Here is a 19,925-nt window from a genome sequence, read left to right as displayed (position 1 = left end):
ACCTTGAGAGCTTGCATCTCGTGCACGACTTGTTGAGAGGTGAGAGAGGAATAGCATTCCCTTCCCACAAGAGTCTTGACATCAATGGGAGAAAATGGCATCATGCATTCAATGTACTTCTCCTTGATCCAAGAGTCATTGATGTGGGTGGCACCAATAAGCCGAAGGCATCGGCAACCGTGACAAGTCTTCCATACATGAGTTCATGATCTTCATCCGGTAGCCTCATGAATCCTTCGGCTTTATTCTTAAGAGCATTATACTTGTTCCTCCTTGTGCTCTCACTTCCAATGCAACTAGCGGCCAAGCCGTCCCAAGCTTCCTTGGCGGTGGTGTAGTTCCGGACACGATGCAATTCCGGTGTCCCCACACTAGTTTGAATCATGTGTAGGGCGGTGTTGTTGAGTTGACTATCAATTGCTTCTCTTCTAGTCAACTTGTCGGGGTTGTATGGCTTGAAGCCCTCCAAGATGATTCTCCATAGTTCATTGGAGGCACTACAAACATGAGAGCGGAACTCAAATTGCCAAGTATCGAAATTATCAACGGAAAACTTAGGTGGGTCGCCCCGAATGTTCAAATGGGGATGGGGAACCGGTATATCGGGAGATAAGAAGGGTGGAGCTACTCGATTGTAGCTTTCACCTCCACTAGTTCCCCTAGGAGATGCACTCGGTAGATTTGATAGTGTTTAAGTTATCACCTTCCACGGGTTTGGTAGATGAGGGTAAGTCCGAAGCCTCTCCATCATCTAACGCACCCGTGTCTTTTACCTCTACACTAGGAGCCTTGGGAAGGGCCGGAGCCAAAAGCTCGGCAATCATCTTTTTCATGCTTTCCATTTGGGCTTCCATGGAGGACTTCAATGAATTGAAGTCTTCCACGGAGACCGACTTGGCGGCCCCTACCGAGGGCTCCTCGTCCGGCATACTCTTAGGCGGTTAAGCTCGAAATAAGAGCCGAGGCTCGATACCAATTTAAAGGATCGTATGCCGCACCTAAAGGAGGTGAATATGTGCTAACCAATTTTTAGTTCTTTTTCAATTTAGGCTTGACACGAAAGGTAAATTCTCTAGATATGCAACTAAGTGAATTTACCTATATGACAAGGATATCAACTAAGCAAGGTATAGCTACGCAATAGTAGATAGAGTGGGATAGAGGTAACCGAGAGTGGAGCACGCGATGACACGGAGATGATTCCCGTAGTTCCCTTCCTTTGCAAGAAGGTACGTCTACGTTTGGAGGAGTGTGGTTGCTACGCAAGCCAAACCAACAGACCACGAAGGCTTCACTCGCGATCTCCCGTGAGCAACGCCACGAAGGCCTAGCCCACTTCCACTAAGGGATTTCCTCGAGGCGGAAACCGGGCCTTTACAAAGTTCTTGGGGCACACATCCACAACCAAATTGGAGGCTCCCAAATCAGTAACAATACAACAATCAACAACAACACATCAACAACAAATCAACTAGGGAACCAAATAGGAACACTAGCATGAGATCCCTCAAACAAGAGAGGGGGAAATGAAGAACGCTTCGGTGAGGATGTAGATCGGTGTCTTCTCCTTCGAATCTCCAAAGATCAAGAGCTTTGGTTGGGGAGGAAGGAGATCTTGCAAATCTTAACTTTCTTGAGGTGGCTCTAATGGAGGTGGCTTGGCGCATTTCTTGTGTAATGATTGAGCAAGCAACCAAGGTAGAAGAAGGGGGTATTTATACCCCTCTCAAAAATGAGCCGTTGTCGCTTCCGGGGCCGGATAATCCGGCCTAAGTAAGGGCCGGATAATCCGCCCCCCCGGATAATCCGGTCTTCGGAACAAAACTATGACAAAATCCGGCCAAAAGTCCGGCCCTATATCAGAGAAGCTTTTCTTCCAGTCCTTAGCCAAAATCGGGGGGCCGGATATTTCCAAAATATCCGGCCCGGATAATCCGGCCCTGGTACAATACCGGGACATTATCCGGGCAAATGTCCGGCCCCCATACCGCGCAACAATTCCTCGTGAGACTTAGCCAAAATCGGGGGCCGGATATTTCAACAATATCCGGCCCGGATTATCCGGCTCGGCCAATCTTTTTCGATGACTTTTGACAGACGATCAAATCCAACACACATGAATAATTATCTATGTAATCCCTGTACCACTTAATCAAACATTAGTGTATCACATATATTGACATCAAACACACAAAACATAATGTGAGAGATGTTCTTTCATCGGTGTTGCTTGACCACGCGTTTTGGCATGGCAGCAAACAAATTTGGGGCTATATCGCTAATCCATCCACCGGGCAGCCAGCGATCCGACCAGAAGAGCGTGGATGCTCCGTCTCCTAAAACTGAGAAGGTAGCTCCTTCGAAAAGATGTCTCGCTAGCTTAGGAACTTGAATGTTTAGCTCTTTCCACGGATTGGATTCATCTAGCCGTTGGAGCCAAAGTCATCTGGTCCTCGGCGCTACATTCATCATCCTCAAATTTGGAATACCGAGTCCACCCCACTTCTTAGGGGTGCATACTTTGTCCCACGCCTCTAGACAGTGGCCCCCCTTCACATCTTTCCGGCCTATCCAGAGGAATCCCCTTATGATCTTCTCAATAGCAAGAATGGTCTTGGCCGGTATGTCGAGGGGCATCATGGAGGAGATAGGCATCGCAGATAGCGTCGACCGGACGAGTTCCAATGGCCCCCTTGTCGAGCAGCGACGCCTTCCATCCCGGCAGCTTATTGGCTATGTTGTCCACGAGGTATTGTAGCTGAGCCGCGGATGGCTTCCTCAAAGACAACGGAAGCCCCAGATACCGTTGAGGGAAAGGCTCCACATGACTCCGTAACTCCTGCTACACTAATAAGGCCACGTGGGCGTCCGTGCATCTGATAAGGTTCACCGAGCACTTGGCGATGTTAGTGTGGAGCCCCGAGGTGTCCCAAAATCCTCGATCACCACCATGAAAGTCAGAAAGTCCATGACTGAGGGCCGTAGGAAGGTGATGAAATCATCCGCATAAATGGATGTGCGGTGATGCAAGCCTGATGGCGCCAGCGGGCTCAGCAATCCCTCATCCGCGGCCTTCTGGGTCATCAGGTGTAGGACTTCCATGAGCAGAATTAAGAGCTGTGGGGATAACGGGTCGCCCTGTCTGAGTCCATGCCTATTTGCAATCCGTGAGCCCGGAGTGCCGTCGAGCAAGACACGTGTCGAGGCCGTGGAAAGAAGAGCACATAAGCACGTGATGAGCCTTTCCCCAAACCCTAGTTTCCGGAGCACATCCATGAGGAACGACCAATCCACTGTATCAAAGGCCTTGGTTATGTCCAACTTCATGAGGACAGCCGGGATGGAGCTGCTATGGAGTTTGCGCGCCGTCCCCTGGACCATCATGAAATTGTCATGCAAGCACCGTCCACGCACAAAGGCACACTGGTGAGCCCCCACCATCTGCGGGAGAACTGGGGCATTCCGGTTCGCCAAAACTTTCGCCACCCACTTGGCGATGCCGTGAATGAGACTGACGGCCTAAAATCTTGCACTTCTTCGGCCCCTGGCTTCTTGGGAAGAAGTGTTACCAGTGCTCCATTCACAGCCCCGAATCCATGGCAATCGAGCCGTGACAAGGAGCTGAAGGCATCCATGATGTCCTCCTTGATGATCCCCCAACAGACAACAAAGAAGCGGGCCGAGAAACCGTGAGGTCCTGGGCACTTGTCTAAAGGCATGTCTTTGATTGCTTTCCACACTTCCGCTTTAGTAAATTCTCCATCAATGTGTTGGAGGTCGAAGGATGGAAGCCCCAAGAAATCCAAATCAAGGGTGAAGGGTCGGTCTGCCACAGAACCCAAGAGGTCGTCAAAGAAGCTATCCACAGCCTCAGCCTTGTCCACGTGCTCCGCTACGCGCACATTGTCGATGATGAGATGTCCGATGAAATTTTTGTGTCTCTTGTGGCTCGCATGCAAGTGGAAGAAGCGTGTGCATGCGTCACCTTCCTGAAGCCAGAGAATGCGGGAGCGCTGTCTTGCGATCGTCCTTTCCAGGGATGCAAGACCCGTAAGCTTCTTTTGAGAAGTCTTCTCAAGGCCCTTTCCTCTGGTGAAAGGTCACGGGATTCCATGGCAACATCAAAACGTAGAATCAGCTCCGTTGTCATCAAGATTTGCATCTTCACACTCCCGATAAATTTGGAGCTCCAACTCGCCAGCCTCTTGGTCGTGGCCCTCAGTTTTTGGTCCAACCTCTTGAAAGGGCATGGCTCCCATGGTTGTGTTGTCCACGCCTCTTGGACCACGTCCAGGAAGCCGTCCATCTTCGGCCAGAAAGATTGGAACTGAAATCTACGCCCTCGAAGAAGATCTGGGGCCAAGCTCAGGATTAGCGGTAAGTGATCCGAAGGTCCACTAGAGATAGCAGTCAGGAGTGCGTCAGGTAACTGCTCCTCCCAGTCCACGGTCGAGAAGACCTGATCCAATCTCTCCAGGGTTGGATGTTGTCGCTCATTTGACCAAGTGAATCTGCGCCCATTGAGGTAGAGCTCTTTAAGTTCAAGGTCAGAAAAAGAGAGCCGAAATCTGCCCATCATGCGTCGGTGTAGGACACCCTGATTCTTATCAACTGCATCCACTATCATGTTGAAATCCCCTGCAACAATCCATGGTCCGGCATGCAAGTCACGGATATCTTGCAACTCTTGTAGGAAAGCCCGCTTATCCACCTCACTCTGTGGCCCGTACACACCGGTAAACCACCAGCCATCCCCGTCACCCGCTGTGACCCGAGCAGTGATTGTGTTCTCTGATAGATGTGGGTTGGATATCGATACCAAGGCAGATTGCCAGGCAAGAAGAATTCCCCCACGCGTGCCCATTGCAGGCAGATAGTAGAAACCATCGAAGGAGGGTCCAAGGGACTCCCTCACCACACGGTCAGATATGACCGCCATCTTCATCTCCTGGAGACACACAACAGCCGGCCTAGAGGACAAAATGGCCTGATATACAACAAGTCGTCTCGCAGCAGAGTTTGAACCACGCGCATTCCAGATGGCAACACAAATATCAGAGAAACCCATTATTACAATGAGAAGGGCCACCGGATGCAGACTAGGGAGTCAACAAAGCATAAAACAAGGGCTATGGGTACATCACATCGGGCAATCCACCGGTGCATCCACTGAAAGCTGGAGGTCCTCTGCAGTCCATCCAAAGAGGCGTAGAACCACGTCGAGATGCTGCGGACGGAAGGGCCTGGTGAAGAGGTCGATGTAGGCATTGAGGGCTTCGTCTCCGATGATCTCTCCCTCGCGTGCAATGCCCGACTCGAACCATCGAGCACGCCGCTGGCCGGCGGACGAGTGTTTTGTCCGTGTAGCGCCCCCGGATCCTGCTGCTACGCCTCACCGGCCCGGAGTATACCTGGGCATGTGTCGGGCCGGGCCGGCCCGAGGTAAGCCCGACGCAAAAAAATTCGGCCTAGGCCCGGCCCGGCCCGACCAAATACCCACCAAGCCTGTCGGGCCGTGGGCCGAGCCGTAGTGGTAAAGTGCGTTTTCGGGCTACCCAGGCCCAGCCCGGCCCGGCAATCGGGCCAACATTTCTCGGCCTAGGCCCGAGTTTTTCGGGCCGAGCTTCGGGCCGGGCCTCGGGCCGGGCTGCCCATGGCCAGGTATAGCCCAGAGTAACCCTCCTCTGGCGGCATCTCCTAGCTGGCCCGCTAAGCACCGGGGAGATGGGCTTCCTGCATGCTCCACGAAACTAGGCAAGGTCTGGGCCCACGTCCTTACAGCTAGAATCCACGGCCATACCCCACCGCCTTCATTTTATACTAGCACACCCTGACTTTTCTCTTTCACCCGTTAAAGGATCTCGTTCCGCTTAACTCAAAGTATGGATGCACATTTAACTAGATCCGTATGTATCCATAATAACCACTAAAAGGCGTATAGATATATGTGAATACAGATAAATATGTGACACTTATTTTCGAACGAAGGGAGTACATCACTAGAAGACAAGAACGAAGGAGCAAAAAGTAGGCAACATGCAAACCATGTAGATACAGATCTGACTCTACCATCAAAATGGGTAGAATAGGATTTGGTCCCTCTACTGTTCATGTACAATCTTCATAAAAAATTCTGATCTTCCAAGATATATCTGCACCACAACAATCAAAAGCTCGCATAGACTATAAATAATACCAACTCTATACCATCTAGCGCTCGTACAAAGAATCATAAGTTAATCAACAATTTCTCCAATTTTCGTTGGAGAGACTAACAATATGTAGCGATTGATACAAATAGCAGCTTTCAAACTAAACATATCAAACTCAGATAGCGAAGAGCAAGCATCACTGTACCAATAGAACCAACAGAGGAGATCACTTGATCCATATCTTCTAGCATTCACAGCCTGATGACGAGCGCTGTTGCCTTCCAGCACCCCCCATGTCAATTGTATCAGGAAGATATCTACAAAATTTAGCAAAGCATCAATCTACCTGCCTAAAATATTGTTAGTGCATTTCTGTATTAAGCAAAAATTATTTTTGTGCCTAAACAATGCATCTACTTCAAGAAGTAAACGTACACATCTTCTTCAGGTTCATTCTTGATAGCATTCCTTGCTATACACTCGAAAGCAGCTTCCACATTGAAGCCTTCTTTAGCAGACGTCTCGAAGTAAGGCATGTTTCCCTTGGAGGCACACCATGCTTTAGCCTTCTTCTCAGAGACCTGAGAAAACAAATTATCTCAAAATCAGTATACAATATTAAGTAAACCAAGAGTAAATACTACTCCCTCCGTCCCATGAAATATGTCCGAGATTTATCTAAATTCGGACGTATCTAGTCTAGATACTAAATAACATCTAGATACATTCAAATTTTGACAATCTCAGACAAGTATCATGAGACGGAGGAAGTAGTGAATAGCACAATATCATGACAAATACTTACAGTCCTGCTATTACCACCATCAACGTCAATCTTATTTCCAAGTAAGACAAAAGGGAAATTCTCTGGATCTGATGGGCTAGCCTGTAACAAGAACAGTCAAGCTTTCAATACAACATGATGCAGTACACTTCAATATTATTTCGAACTAAGCAAGTGGCTTACTTGGATTAGGAATTCCTCGCGCCAATTGTTGAGTTTTTCAAATGACTTGGTTACATTGACATCATATACAAGAACACAACAGTCAGCTCCACGATAAAATGCCACGCCAAGACTCTGAAAACGTTCCTGTCCTGCTGTGTCCCATATCTGAGTTTCAGGGAAATGCAAGTGTGGGTGAGTGGAAACTATTTTTCAGAAGGAACCAAGTTGATAGCCATACATTCTAGTGCTATAATTGCAAGATATGAAATTTTAACGTGCTACAGACATAAAGTAATGATTAGTTAACTAGAGCAGAAATATCTGGAGTTGCTTCACTGAATCATGTGAATAACAAAAAATAAGTTGTAACATCGCTGGACAAATATTAACAAAACCTACAGCACAATATAGACTGTCTTCCCCATCTTTACTTAAAGATGAGAAAGGTACAAATGTTTTCATTTGTACTAAAGATTATTCTACATACTCTGGTTCAGCTCATCTCAGAAATGCATATTCTAGAATTATCATGACTGAACAGTTATCCATAATCATCAAGTATGTGGTCCATAAATTCAGCCAGCTGCAATGGAATAAGGCAGCAAACTAAGTATAAAAAAACTTACAAGTAGACCATAACACACATTGCACTTGTTTGTTTATTTATTGAACTAGCAGGCAAAGCTCAAAAAACAGATGTATGATAAAAATAGATTGGAAAGTCCTAAATTAGACCAATTCAATTCCGTCTTCTAGAATAAGAAAACAGGTATATGTAATAAAATAATAGTTCGACTATCCCATATGGCCACATCCTTGATTTGAATATGATGAATAAGCGATGAATGTCACTAACAATGCACACGAACAGGCTCATACATTCCCTGTTTTGGTCAATAAAAAAGGATGCCATGGCCTGAATATTTCAATATCAATATTTAGTTCGGATTTAAAGGAATGTTGATTACCAGCAGATAACAGCTCTACATAATGATTCATGCCAGGTCATAAAAATCTCAAATCTCAGTCTTAACTAAAGATTAAGTAAATGGTCCATAAACTTAGGTAACAGTACCTATGTGTTTTCCTTGGTCAATGCAAAGAGTTAGCTTAGTCATGTTTCATATGGGCTTGCACAGTTTTAATTTTGTTCCATCAAACGTGCTGGTGTTGCGCTGTTTTCAGCATTCGCCAGCTTTCTTTTCTATCTAAATCTGTTGACTTGCAATTCTCATGCAAGGTCTCTATTTTGTTCCCTGTGGGCAATTAAGTCCTAGTCCTCATCTTTTATGAAGTTGCGCCATAATAGGCAGTGCAGAACTGCAGACTAGAGCTGACTTGATGTGATTTATTACGCATCGTGCTTAATGCTCCACGTAGTGTATCAACAGGACTTATCATGACATGTGCCCCTCAAATTAGCTAGGCAAAGTAATAACGAACCTTCTACAAGCTTCTTTCTTAAACGAAGAAAACCAATTATTAAATTATGATATGATGATAGGTGAGATCCATATTGAATTCGGACGAGTTTACAATTGGCACCCGCTAAATGCAAAACACCCCACGGGATAGACCCCAGCATGCTAATACCTGGCAACATGTTTCAGTGCCCAATGGAGCGAGCGTAGAAATCAGCTCCCCTCTTTTCATATTTGTTTTTTTCTAGTCAATGATCATTGCATTGACTTCCCCAGTAAGCAAGCCAATAGGGTGTTTTCTGAAGTAGCAATCTTCAGAATAAAAAACAAACTAAAATAGTCACTAATATGATCAAAGTAACTCACTCATGTGGCAGCCTACTTAGCCTGTCATAAACAAAACCGGGGTAACTCACTCCTGGTTTGGCAATCTAACTCCATTGACAGGAGGGAAGTGCAACACATCTCAAACAGCCTAAAATCCATTACTGCCTTCAGAATTCGAAGAACACACAGCAACTGCCCAACAGAAGAAAAGAAACTAGTAGAAGGCAATGATTGAGCTAGGAAGTTTATGCCTCACCAACCTGCAAGGTGAAGAGCCGGTCGTCGATCTGCACCTCCTTGGTGAGGAAATCCGCGCCGATCGTCGCCTTGTACTGGTTGCTGAACTTGTTGTTCACGTACCTGCGCGCACAATCGTTCAGAGCCGCGAAACCCTCCGATAGAAACAACCTAAATTAGACGGAATAGACGAGGCGGGATTGCGGGTTTGGCCTTACTGGTTCATCAGCGACGTCTTCCCGACCCTAACAACGGAAGAAGAAAAAAAAGCGCCGGAGGGATCAGAAAACCAGTGGGAAAATCACCCCGGAAAACACAAAAGATAAAGGCGGGGAAAAGGTGTGATCGAGGGGCGCACCCGCTGTCGCCGAGGATGATGACCTTGAGGAGCATTCTCCGGCGCGACCCCATGGACGCGGATCTGGGGAGAGAGAGGGTTGAGGTCCGAGCGAGGAGGATCTCGGGAGATTTTGCGCTTCGGTTTCTGATTTGCTTTGGGATTGGAGTGGCAGCCGTGTGTCCGTTGTCACGGAAAAGCCAGAGGGCGTTTTGATGGAAGGCTGTTCCACCTGTTTGTTTGGATGGATGCGCTGCCGGGAAGAGTTATTGATTATTCCGTCAACTAGTTTCCAGGTCTGAAAACTACAACAGCCGTACTGTTAAGAGGAGATACTGTTTTTGTGTGATATAAAAAAGAAAGAAGATACTCAGGTCAAAAAGAAAAGAGGAGATACTCTTTTTGTTATCTGTCATGAATACATAAACTATACGGAGATGTAGAATTAGTCCAGTTGATGGACATGTTCTACCTACAGTTACTATTGCGACGCGGATCATCCACGTCTAAGTAACGACATAATTGACGCAAAAATTGAGCACTTGTAGTGCCGACTGTCTTTTTCTTTGATTTGAGGAGTGAGTGACGAACTGCCGACTCATCGCAATATATCTCTAAATAACGCGACTTACAAATGTCATCAACGAAGTTGAGCTAAGATGTAGTACACTAGTAGCTGTGTTTTGTTTTGGGGCTACGCTAAGCATGTGGCACCTAATGTCAGTTCAGTAAAATAATAATTGGCATAATACAACGGGAAACACAACACCGTACAAGTATTCAGCAACCGGCCAGCACCTTTCGTCAACCAAATGCTAAATATTACGCGAGTACTAGTACCTGGTTTTGTCTTGGAGTGTATCATATCCCAACTAACTAACTGGAGCTGCATGATTGCGGCGATACAGACCAGAAACATAGGGATACTTCAGCCAGCAAGAAACAAAATGAGGGAGAACAGAGCAGCATACAGGCTGGTCCAACGAAATCCATGCGTGTATCTCTCTGGCTCCTTCTCTGAAGCCAACGGCATCTCTTTCGGCATTAGCTATCTTCTTGATAGGGTCGAGCTCGGATTCAGAATAAGAACAGCTAATGTTCAGAAAAGTTCAGAGCAGCACCAATCTTGCATGGAGGTTAACTAATTCAGCGATTACAGAGAGGCATGTCTCGCCAGCCAGAACACGGCGACTAGGGTTTCAACCCAAGGAGAAGACATAACCATTACACGCTCAGATCCGAGCTATATATCAGATAGAATCGCGATAAGCAAGAGAGCGGGTAGGGAAAATCTGGAGGTGTAAAGGTGGTCTTGTCGGAATTCAAATAGCGACCGATAGGTCCATCCAGGCCGTTCGTTTGATTATCTACGGCGTCAGATGCTTGCCCTTGTTGCGAAGCGGTAAGTAGCGGTGACCAACCTATGATTGTCGACAATGGATTCTTAACACTCAACATGTATAGATAGTTCACTTCAAAAAAAAATGTATAGATAGTTTGAGAGCAGCATCATGCTTAGGGAGGGCAGCTTCTTCATCTGTCTCCTCGTCATATTCAGTAACATACACAACTTGAATTTGTGTTTTTGTGCTAAACGTAGACGGATTTCTTATGGTCACGAAACCGAGTTCTTTGCACTTGTAACAAATATTTTTTAATCTAGCTTCATGTATTATATTTGCAAGGCCTTGTTGAGGACCAGTTTGCTTAGTAGGCTCGCAATATACTTGGTTTCGAGCAAGTTGATGCTCCTTTTGTTTCATATTACTCCGCATATAAGGTGTGGTTGAAGTCAAACTTTGCCAAGTTTAACCAATTATACAAATATATTATTATTTAAAAATCAAAATAATATCATTAGTACTTTAATGCAATATACTATTACATCATTTATATCAATTTTACAGAAATTGATATCGTATTATTAATAACTGGTCAAAGATTACAAAGCTTGATTTTGACCAAACCTTATCTACGAAGTAATAAGGAACAAAGGGAGTAGACTGGTTTACTAACAAACATGCTAAGACTGTTTGATCCTTCATGCATATCAAGTTGCATCTTGCATATCTTTAGGCTTATGATATTGTAAGGCATAACCATGGTCATAGGCTTTGATTGATCCCTGATCTTTGCCATTTCCACTAGGTTACTCTTGGTCTATGACCAAGTGATGATCAATACTGGTTTATTCCACCCTTTTGTGTGTCTGTGTATTCATGGTTGTGCAAATAGTGAACAAAACCATCTGGTTTGCTCATGATAATGGTATACCTCACTCCAACTCCTAGAAAATGGTGTTGGTGTAGAGGTTTTACTTTTGGATGGTTTCTGTGCTTGCCCTGCTCCTCCTGGCTAGCTGGTGCTTGATCTACTCTATGATTTGTTGCTCAACAGTCAGCAATTCTTGGTGGAACTGTTTCTGGATGGTTTTGTTGGCTATGTGTTCTTCTTGTTCTTGTATTCTTACCCTGGTGATGATCCTGTCGATGAGAATCCAGGGTTTGATGGTGAAAAGGTTTTATACTGTCTCCCTCATCACTTCCTTGATCGACAGCAGTGCTCTTCCTGGGTTCCTCTCCCCTGAACTGAGTGTGCTGTGAGACATGCAGTTGACCTTGAGCTGCCTGTGTGTGTGTGGCTTGGAACTTGGGCTTTGGCATGCTCAGCTCGGCAGAGTTGAGATTATCCCTCTCCATTTTCTCATTTCTACACTAACCTGCCAAGTGGCTTTGCCACTTGGCCTAACTCTTATTTATCTTTGTTGTTTTTCTTTCCAGGGATAGATGAGATGCTCAAGGATCTCTCCTTCAAGAGATTGATCAAGAACTACAAGATGAAGATTTAGTGTAGTGAAGCAAGTTTCCATTCTTTGTATTTTTCCTTTTCTATTTTTCCATTTATTCAATTTCTGTAATGTATTGTAATATTCATAATCCAATTGGAATATTGTAAATGACAATGTATATTGTGTGGTAATCAATAAAGCTCAAGGTTTTCTCTAGTGAGCTTTACTTATAATTTCTATTGTTTCAAATTCTTATTTATTCAATTGTTTATTGCATTATCCAAATTTGGATTATAATATTCTTGTTTAATGTTTGAATTTTGAAATTCAAACACAACATGTTACAATTCAATCATACAACTTAAGTTGAAATGGAATTTGTTCCCCTCTCTTCTCGAAAACCCTAATTGAGTTAATTGAGGTCCAAGTTTATCGCACTCTCGAAACCCTAACCCTATATGGTGTCGAGAGAGAAACTTGTCCCCCTTCGATGCAGTTTTTCTTTTAAAAGCGCGAAATCTCCCCAGATTTTACGATACAATGCACATCCCTTTCTAAGTTCTACCCCTCGATCGTCTCTAAACCTGGGATATTACAGAAGTGCACCGCCACCATGAGAATGCTTGCATACGGAGTACCTGCTGATACACATGACGACTACCTTCGCATGAGTGAGTCTACTGCCATTGAGTGCATGTACAAGTTTTGCCGAGCTGTGGTGGGAAAGTTTGGCAAATACTACTTGAGAGGGCCAACTGAAGAAGAGACTGCAAGGATCATGGCACAAAATACTGCCAGAGGATTTCCTGGAATGCTTGAAAGCATCGATTACATGCACTGGTCATGGAAGAACTGCCCGTTTGCCTAGCAAGGTATATACAAAGGACATCATGGATATTGCAGTGTGGTGCTTGAAGTTGTGATAGATTATGACATGTGGATTTGACATTTTTTCTTTGGCAAGGCGGGATCACACAATAACATCAACGTGTTGCGACGGACTCCGATGTTCAGCGAAACTAGTGGAAGGTCATGCTCCACCATGCAACCAGACCCAGCCCATAGGGCGGGGCAACGAGGCGGTCGCCCTAGGCCCCCGGGAGGAAGGGGCCCCGACCTAGGCCTGTTAGTCCGCCATCTTCCTACAGTTCTCCCAATCGGTCTCATCCGGAACTCCAATGCACTTCTCTTTACCTTTATCACTAAGTAGATCAAGTGCAAAGTAAGGATCTTCGTTCGGTGTACCTTACAAAAACTTTCTCATAGCTCACAGCAGCCTTCAACATAAAATATGTGGAGTTCCACCTAGTGCTGACATCAAGATTCAAGAACGCCTTTGTTACGGTCTTGCCCCAGGGCCCCCAATATCTATGGACCGGCCCTGCATGCAACTATGAGATCAATGACCACCAATATACCAAAGTCTATTATTTAGCCGATGGTATATATCTAAAATGGCCCACTTTTATCAAAACAATCTCGGCTCCATCGAGTCGGAAGAATTGCCACTTTGCTTCACGATAGGAGGCTTGCGGGAATGATGTCGAGCGGGCTTTTGGTGTGCTTTAAACTCAATTTGCAATTGTCCTGCACCTGCTCTAAGCTGGTCTCACGACCAAATGTGGGAGGTGATGCAGACTTGTGTGATCATGCACAACATGATCATCGAGGATGACCACAAGAATCATGTCAGGAGACATGTTGGTCCCTATGAGTGTCAGGGCCCTCTTGCGGAGGTTGATCATGAGTTGCCTGCAGATTTTGCTGATTTTCTCGCCATGCACGCAGAGATCTGTGACAGCAATGTTCACGAGTAACTTCAAAATGATCTTGTTGATCATATGTGGAGGATCAAAGGATTACCAGCAAATGCCGCGACACCTTGATCTAGCCCCATTTATTACATTTGTTTAGTTGTTTTATTGTTTGTTGTATTTTCGTTTAAAAACAATCTCGGCAAACATATTTATTTGTATGCTATATTTAATAAATGGTTGTGTTTTCGAAAACTCTATAAAAAAAGTTTGGAGCGGCGTTTGGGAGACGCGACTGGGGAGCAACGTCCCCTAAACACGGCACGAACAAAACACGTCCCCCAAACGCTCTATCCGGCGCCGTTTGGTGGACGTTTTGAGGGGCGCAGCTGGAGATGCTCGTAGATTCGTCCCCACAAGGAGTTTTCAAGTGGTTGTTGGCGTTCAGTCCGCCGTCCAAGCCTGTCAACCGGCCCCTGGAGAGTTTTTGGGAGTATTCGGTTGGGCTTGGAAACGACGATTTTTCAGCTAGTTTTTTTTTACAATCAATACCACATTATTCATAGTAATAAATAGTACATGGTAGAGATACACGAGCTGGCTCCAACTATTACAAAATAAAGACTAAAAGAAATCTTCGAGGTTTTTAAATTTTTTCTTCTTCCAGAACATAATCGTGTACTCTTCTGAAGGCGGCTAAAAATAGATAATGAACCATAGACCTGTAAAGTTCTTCTATAATTTTAATTTGAGCCGCAATACCAAAGTTGCGTGCACGCGCGCAACCATTAAAGCAGTCATTCAACATCGGCAAGAGTAACAACACCAGTATGTCAGGGAATAACAATCGACTAGCCTTGTAGATGAGTTTGCAGCTAGTTGCTGGTGTTAAGCCCGTCCAAGCCTGGCCTGCCAAACAACCCTGTAGAGTTTTCAGGAGTATTCGGTAGTGCTGGGAAAATACAATGCAAACACAGGAAAAGCTCTTGTGCCAAATGTGGCCTTGAGGGACAGTCAACCTTCCACACGTCATGCTAAAATTATTTTTCTTTCCATTTCGCTAGGAATTTTCCTCCAAGCATAACACTATGCCAGACGACAGCCAATGTAAGACCTCCGTCCCATGAATGTTGTCTGAGATTTATCAAAATTTAAATCTAGATGCATCCAAATTTTGATAAATCTCAGACAATCTTCAGGAGATGGAGGGTAGACCAAAAAAAAAAAACAATGCCAATGACACTGCATGAATCGGTGACGATATAAAAGAACATAGGCGCGGCTACAAAAAAACTATATATCTCAACAACATATGTTCTCTTTGTTCGGTGCAAGCAAGTCAGCTAGCAGCTTATGTCAACTCGGCTAAGATGGGGATTTACACATTTCCTGTCAATGAAACTTTCCAGCAAAAGAAAGGGGTCATGTAACTGAAGCTTCAGGTTCGCCGCCGTCTCTCTTTTTAGTCCCCATCTCCATCTCCTGCGTGTGATGATGGCTATCGCTGCCTGCGGTGGACGGGTCCTGGTGGCCGTGCTCGCTGCTGGACGGTGTTTGTTGGCTGCTCTGGAAGCTGCTGGTACCAAGTGCCATCTTCCTGAACTTCTTCAGGTCCTCGTTGTACTGGTTGGTGTCGTACTCGGAGCTTGCGTGTGATCCCATAAACCGACTGTGGCCAGGACGAACGCCTTCGTTCAGATCATCAAGTGATACATCGCCTTCCAAGGCCCGAACAACCTGTTTGTTACATCGAGGTTAGCTTCACTCCAGAACACAACAGAAATGAGGTCGAAGTAGAGAGATGAATTGTGTTGACGAGACTAGGATACAAAAGAAGAAACCGGCATAGAATGTACCTGGCTCATTCGTGGACGTCGCCGACCAGAATGGCGTACACATGCAGCTGCACAGGCTATCATCCTTGCCATCTCGTTATCATTGAACTCCGTCCCCAGCTGGGGATCAACTAAAGCATCGTGATTACCGTCTTGGAGTGCTTGCGTCATTAAAGGCCTTGCCTGCAGGGAGAAAGGGACATCATCAAATACAAATTGAACAAGAAATACTCCTTCTCCAAATAGACCCTTCTGTGAAAATAAAATGAGTAAAACTACAACAAGAAATAAGTTGACCCTGCAGTAACAGCACGGCGGACAACAAATTTCACTTACCCAGTCAACCAAGCTGTCATCCATATGCGCTTGTTTTGAACTTACAGGACGGCGCCCAGTTATTAGCTCAAGAAGCATTACTCCGAAAGAGAAGACATCTGATTTCTCAGTGAGCTTGCCAGAAGAAGCATACTCTGGTGCAAGGTACCTAAAGGCAAGGTCAAGATTATCAGGGCAGTAATTTTCATGCATCAGATCTTGCATGTTAGTTGCTACAACCTATCGACTGCTTACTAAATATACCATCTTTATTGAGCCTATATTTTCAAGCATTTGAGATAATATTTCACTACCCACAACACCACCACGCCAAAAAAAAAAGATAAGGTTTCACTGGAAGGTTGAACTTACCCAAAGGTGCCCATTACTCTGGTGGAAACATGGGTGTCATTATCAGGAGTTAACTTTGCAAGTCCAAAATCTGCCACCTGTAAAATGAAGGTATACTTTGTGAATTACGCAACCAACAGTCTGTATCAGTATGCTGATATTGACTCTATTTATAATGATTGGTTAGACATCAGTTTATCGCAACTGTAATCAGTTTCTGAATTTACCTATATCAACTAGTTTGACATTCAGGGTTACACTCCTGTACCAGCTACTTAGTTGGGGCCGGGGGAAAAGGAAGGCACGGCATTTTACATAGAAATGGAACAAAAAGAAATGCATATAGTACCTTAGCTTCAAATCTGTGATCCATAAGAATATTTGCTGCCTTTATGTCGCGATGAATGATCTTAGGATGGCCTGTGAAATAAAAATAGTAAAATCATGAGACAAACAGCTACATACCTTTTTGGTGAAAGAAAACTAAAAAGCATAACAACTAGGTATGGGTGTGAGCTCACAGTCTTCATGAAGATATGCCAATCCCTTCGCAGAACCCAAAGCAATACGTAGTCTTGCAGGCCAATCCATGGTTGGTCCACGCCTACCTGAAAAGAAAGTGAAAATAATCCTTAAGGCCTGAAAAAAATGTTCAAGAGAATATAGACCAAATGAGTATAGCAGATGTTTTGCATGAAAGGAGTTATGTGCACAGGTAATGCAGATTGTTTCGACATGAGCTTCAGAGCTATGCTTTCTGAATCTACATGAAAAGATAAGAAAGTATTGTCCTTTTTGAGAAAATCTGAGAAAAGGTAAAGGTTGAAGAAACGTGGGGCTAACCCTGATATCTACTGGAATGGGTATAGCTGTGCTTATTGTTACCATTAATGAAACTCTCTAACAGTTCAGGGAGTGGCCGGCAGCCTGCTATTTTATTCTCTGAACAATCAATTGCGAATTTAGTCGAACAAGGTTTCTTTTTCATAGCCAAAAAGTAAATAAAATTGTCTAATATCATAGGTCTAACTTTGTAACTCACCTGGATATTTACTAGCTCACAACTCATATGGCAGCTGATAATCATAAAAAGGAAATAACCAGGATATTTACGAAAAAAAGAACAAAACTTACAAAAGATGTCCTAATTTACTTCTATCGATAGAACTAAAAGGCATTTTAAAAGAGAAGACATGGTAATGATTAAAACACAGAAAGAAATCATACCATGTAAGTGGAATTCTAATGTGTTGTTGGGAACAAACTCATAGACAAGCAATCTCTTTTCTTCAGAAATGCAATAACCAACCAGTGTCACGAGATGTTTATGATGCACTCGGCTGATAATCTCAACCTCTGCCTGGAACTCACGCTCTCCCTGACCACTCCCATCTCTTAATTGCTTCACAGCAACTTCCGTGCCATCCGGAAGTACCCCTTTGTGAACAAATCCAAAACCACCTTGTCCGAGAAGATTAGCGTCAGAGAACTGGTCGGTCGCCACGGCCAAGTCTTCATAAGTAAAAGTGGACCTTGAGAAGCTGAGGGCGTTTCCAAGTGGCGATTGCGGGTTTCGGTTCTCACCGCCAGCTGAGTAATTTGAACCAGAACCGCTGCTGTTTACATTGACAGGAGGAGGAGCCGGCTTGGGGGGAGGATGTGAATGCATCTTCACCACATGGTCAGGTGGTGGTGGTGGAGGGGCATTGTGCTGCCAATTCTGGTACGCCCCACCGTATTGATCCCCTGCAGCAGAACAAGGATTGTCCTTAAAGATGTGAGCAACTCGTGTTGACAATAGCTATTGGTACAGAGGAATTCCCCTGTTGCAGAATCTAATCAAGAAGAAATGATTGCAGAAAGTTTGAGATTGAAGTAAACGCATTTACAATAGTACTACTCATAGATTAGGCTTACATAAAAGAGATTCCATGAACCCCAGAAAACAATGGCACAAATGCAGACCTAGTGCGTATTGTGTTCTTATTTTTTTTTTTATCAAATACCATTTGGAGTATCTCAAACACGGATGAGAATCCACATGATCACTGCTGTATTCTAAAATCAGCCATATTTAGGACTCGCAAATTAAGACACACATATTCTGCCGAATTTGTTGATGTTTTTTTATCTCCATAGAGTCATTATTACAAGATGATTAAATGATTCTCAGGAAGAAAAAAAAACAGGAACGTAAGTCACACTTGTACGTCAGAAGTCACGGCAAGAAGAGCAAACAATTGCAAGCGACAGCGATGTGACTTGGTAGTGAGACAAAGAGAGAGATCTGTATCCGCTGCGAGAGAAAGTCAAGGGTGGCCGTTTCACCTTTCAAGTGCGGCGGTGGTGGCGGCGGTGGCTGGTGGCCGTAGTAGTGCAGGTGGTGGGGCGGCGGCGGAGGCGGCGGGTGGTGCGGGTGGTGCCGCCTTTTCTTCTTGAGCAGGCAGAAGCAGAGCAGGCTGGCGAGCAGCAGCGCGATGAGGCCGCCCACCGCGATCCCCACCACCACGGGCGTCGTGAGCCCCGAGCTCGACGAGGACGGCGGCGAGGCCGCCGGGGGTGGCGGCGGGGACCTGTCGGAGGGCGGAGACGGCGTGGTCGACGGGGGAGAGGGCGTCGCCGGAGGAGGGGTCGATGGGGACGTGGGAGTGTTGCCGGAAGACGGCGCCGGCGCGGAGGGCGTGGGCGTCGCCGGCGGCGGCGGTGGCAGGGGAGAAGGTGGCGGGGAGGAGGCCGGAGGCGCCGGCGGGGGAGGTGAGGAGGAGTTGGCAGGGGGTGGAGCCGATGCCGCCGGTGGAGGCGCCGTGCGATTAGTCGGCGGCGAAGCCGGCGCAGGCGCGGCGGGCGGCGACGACATCGCCGCGCGCGCGCATGCGGCGTCAGAAACCCCGCCGCCTTCTTGGCTCGCTTTGCTTCCTTGCTAGTACTACTGTGCCGCAGCACTGCTCCTAGTGCCTGCACCAACTTGGGCAAGAAACCACCGGGGAGGGAAAGATAAGCTGGAAAGGAAGGGGACGCTTTTCACTCGCGGCGGTGGTGGTGGGGAATTCCGGAGATTGCGACTCGCTGGAGAAGAAGTGCTACTAGCACGTAGCAGCACTAGGTAGCTACGCGATCGAGGTGGGGAGTGGAGTCTAATGGTGACGCGACGGCGGAATAAAAGCGGGAGGAGAGGAGAGGATTGCAGACACGGCGAGCGACAGCGCGGCAGTGGCCGGTAAACGTGCGGCGCTACCTTCACGCGGCCCGGACTACCCGCGCTTTCAGCTCCCGCGAACCCCATTTCCCTGTACCCCGTGTCTCTCCGCCACCCGCCGTCGACCCACCTCCCGCCCCTGGCCGGCGGGCCACAGACTAGGTGATCCCGCGTGTCAGTGAAAGAGGTGGTACATTCACAATGGTGGCGAGGCGGTTGGTGGTGGGACTAGCTCAAATGTGGGGCCACTTTGTCATAAGACT

General features: G+C 46.0%; 2 protein-coding genes across 2 annotated transcripts; both read right to left on the bottom strand.

The window, feature by feature from the left end:
• Positions 1–6,048: 6,048 nt before the first annotated feature.
• LOC124660625 (ras-related protein Rab7-like) lies at positions 6,049–9,652 on the bottom strand. The gene is made up of 7 exons (XM_047198457.1): positions 9,445–9,652; positions 9,305–9,331; positions 9,110–9,209; positions 7,120–7,266; positions 6,958–7,038; positions 6,588–6,733; positions 6,049–6,469 (listed from the first exon to the last, which is right to left on the bottom strand). Exons 1-7 carry the CDS (start codon positions 9,495–9,497, stop codon positions 6,397–6,399), a joined length of 627 nt encoding a protein of 208 aa, XP_047054413.1. The 5' UTR covers positions 9,498–9,652; the 3' UTR covers positions 6,049–6,396.
• Positions 9,653–15,251: 5,599 nt separating this feature from the next.
• LOC124660774 (proline-rich receptor-like protein kinase PERK1) lies at positions 15,252–19,323 on the bottom strand. The gene is made up of 8 exons (XM_047198603.1): positions 18,795–19,323; positions 17,694–18,212; positions 16,988–17,074; positions 16,816–16,886; positions 16,488–16,564; positions 16,137–16,284; positions 15,822–15,983; positions 15,252–15,702 (listed from the first exon to the last, which is right to left on the bottom strand). Exons 1-8 carry the CDS (start codon positions 19,321–19,323, stop codon positions 15,388–15,390), a joined length of 1,908 nt encoding a protein of 635 aa, XP_047054559.1. The 3' UTR covers positions 15,252–15,387.
• Between the last annotated feature and the right edge of the window lie 602 nt (positions 19,324–19,925).

This window comes from Lolium rigidum, chromosome 6, assembly GCF_022539505.1.
Source record: "Lolium rigidum isolate FL_2022 chromosome 6, APGP_CSIRO_Lrig_0.1, whole genome shotgun sequence".
Lineage (NCBI taxonomy): Eukaryota > Viridiplantae > Streptophyta > Magnoliopsida > Poales > Poaceae > Lolium > Lolium rigidum.
This window is presented reverse-complemented; position numbering and strand designations above follow the sequence as displayed.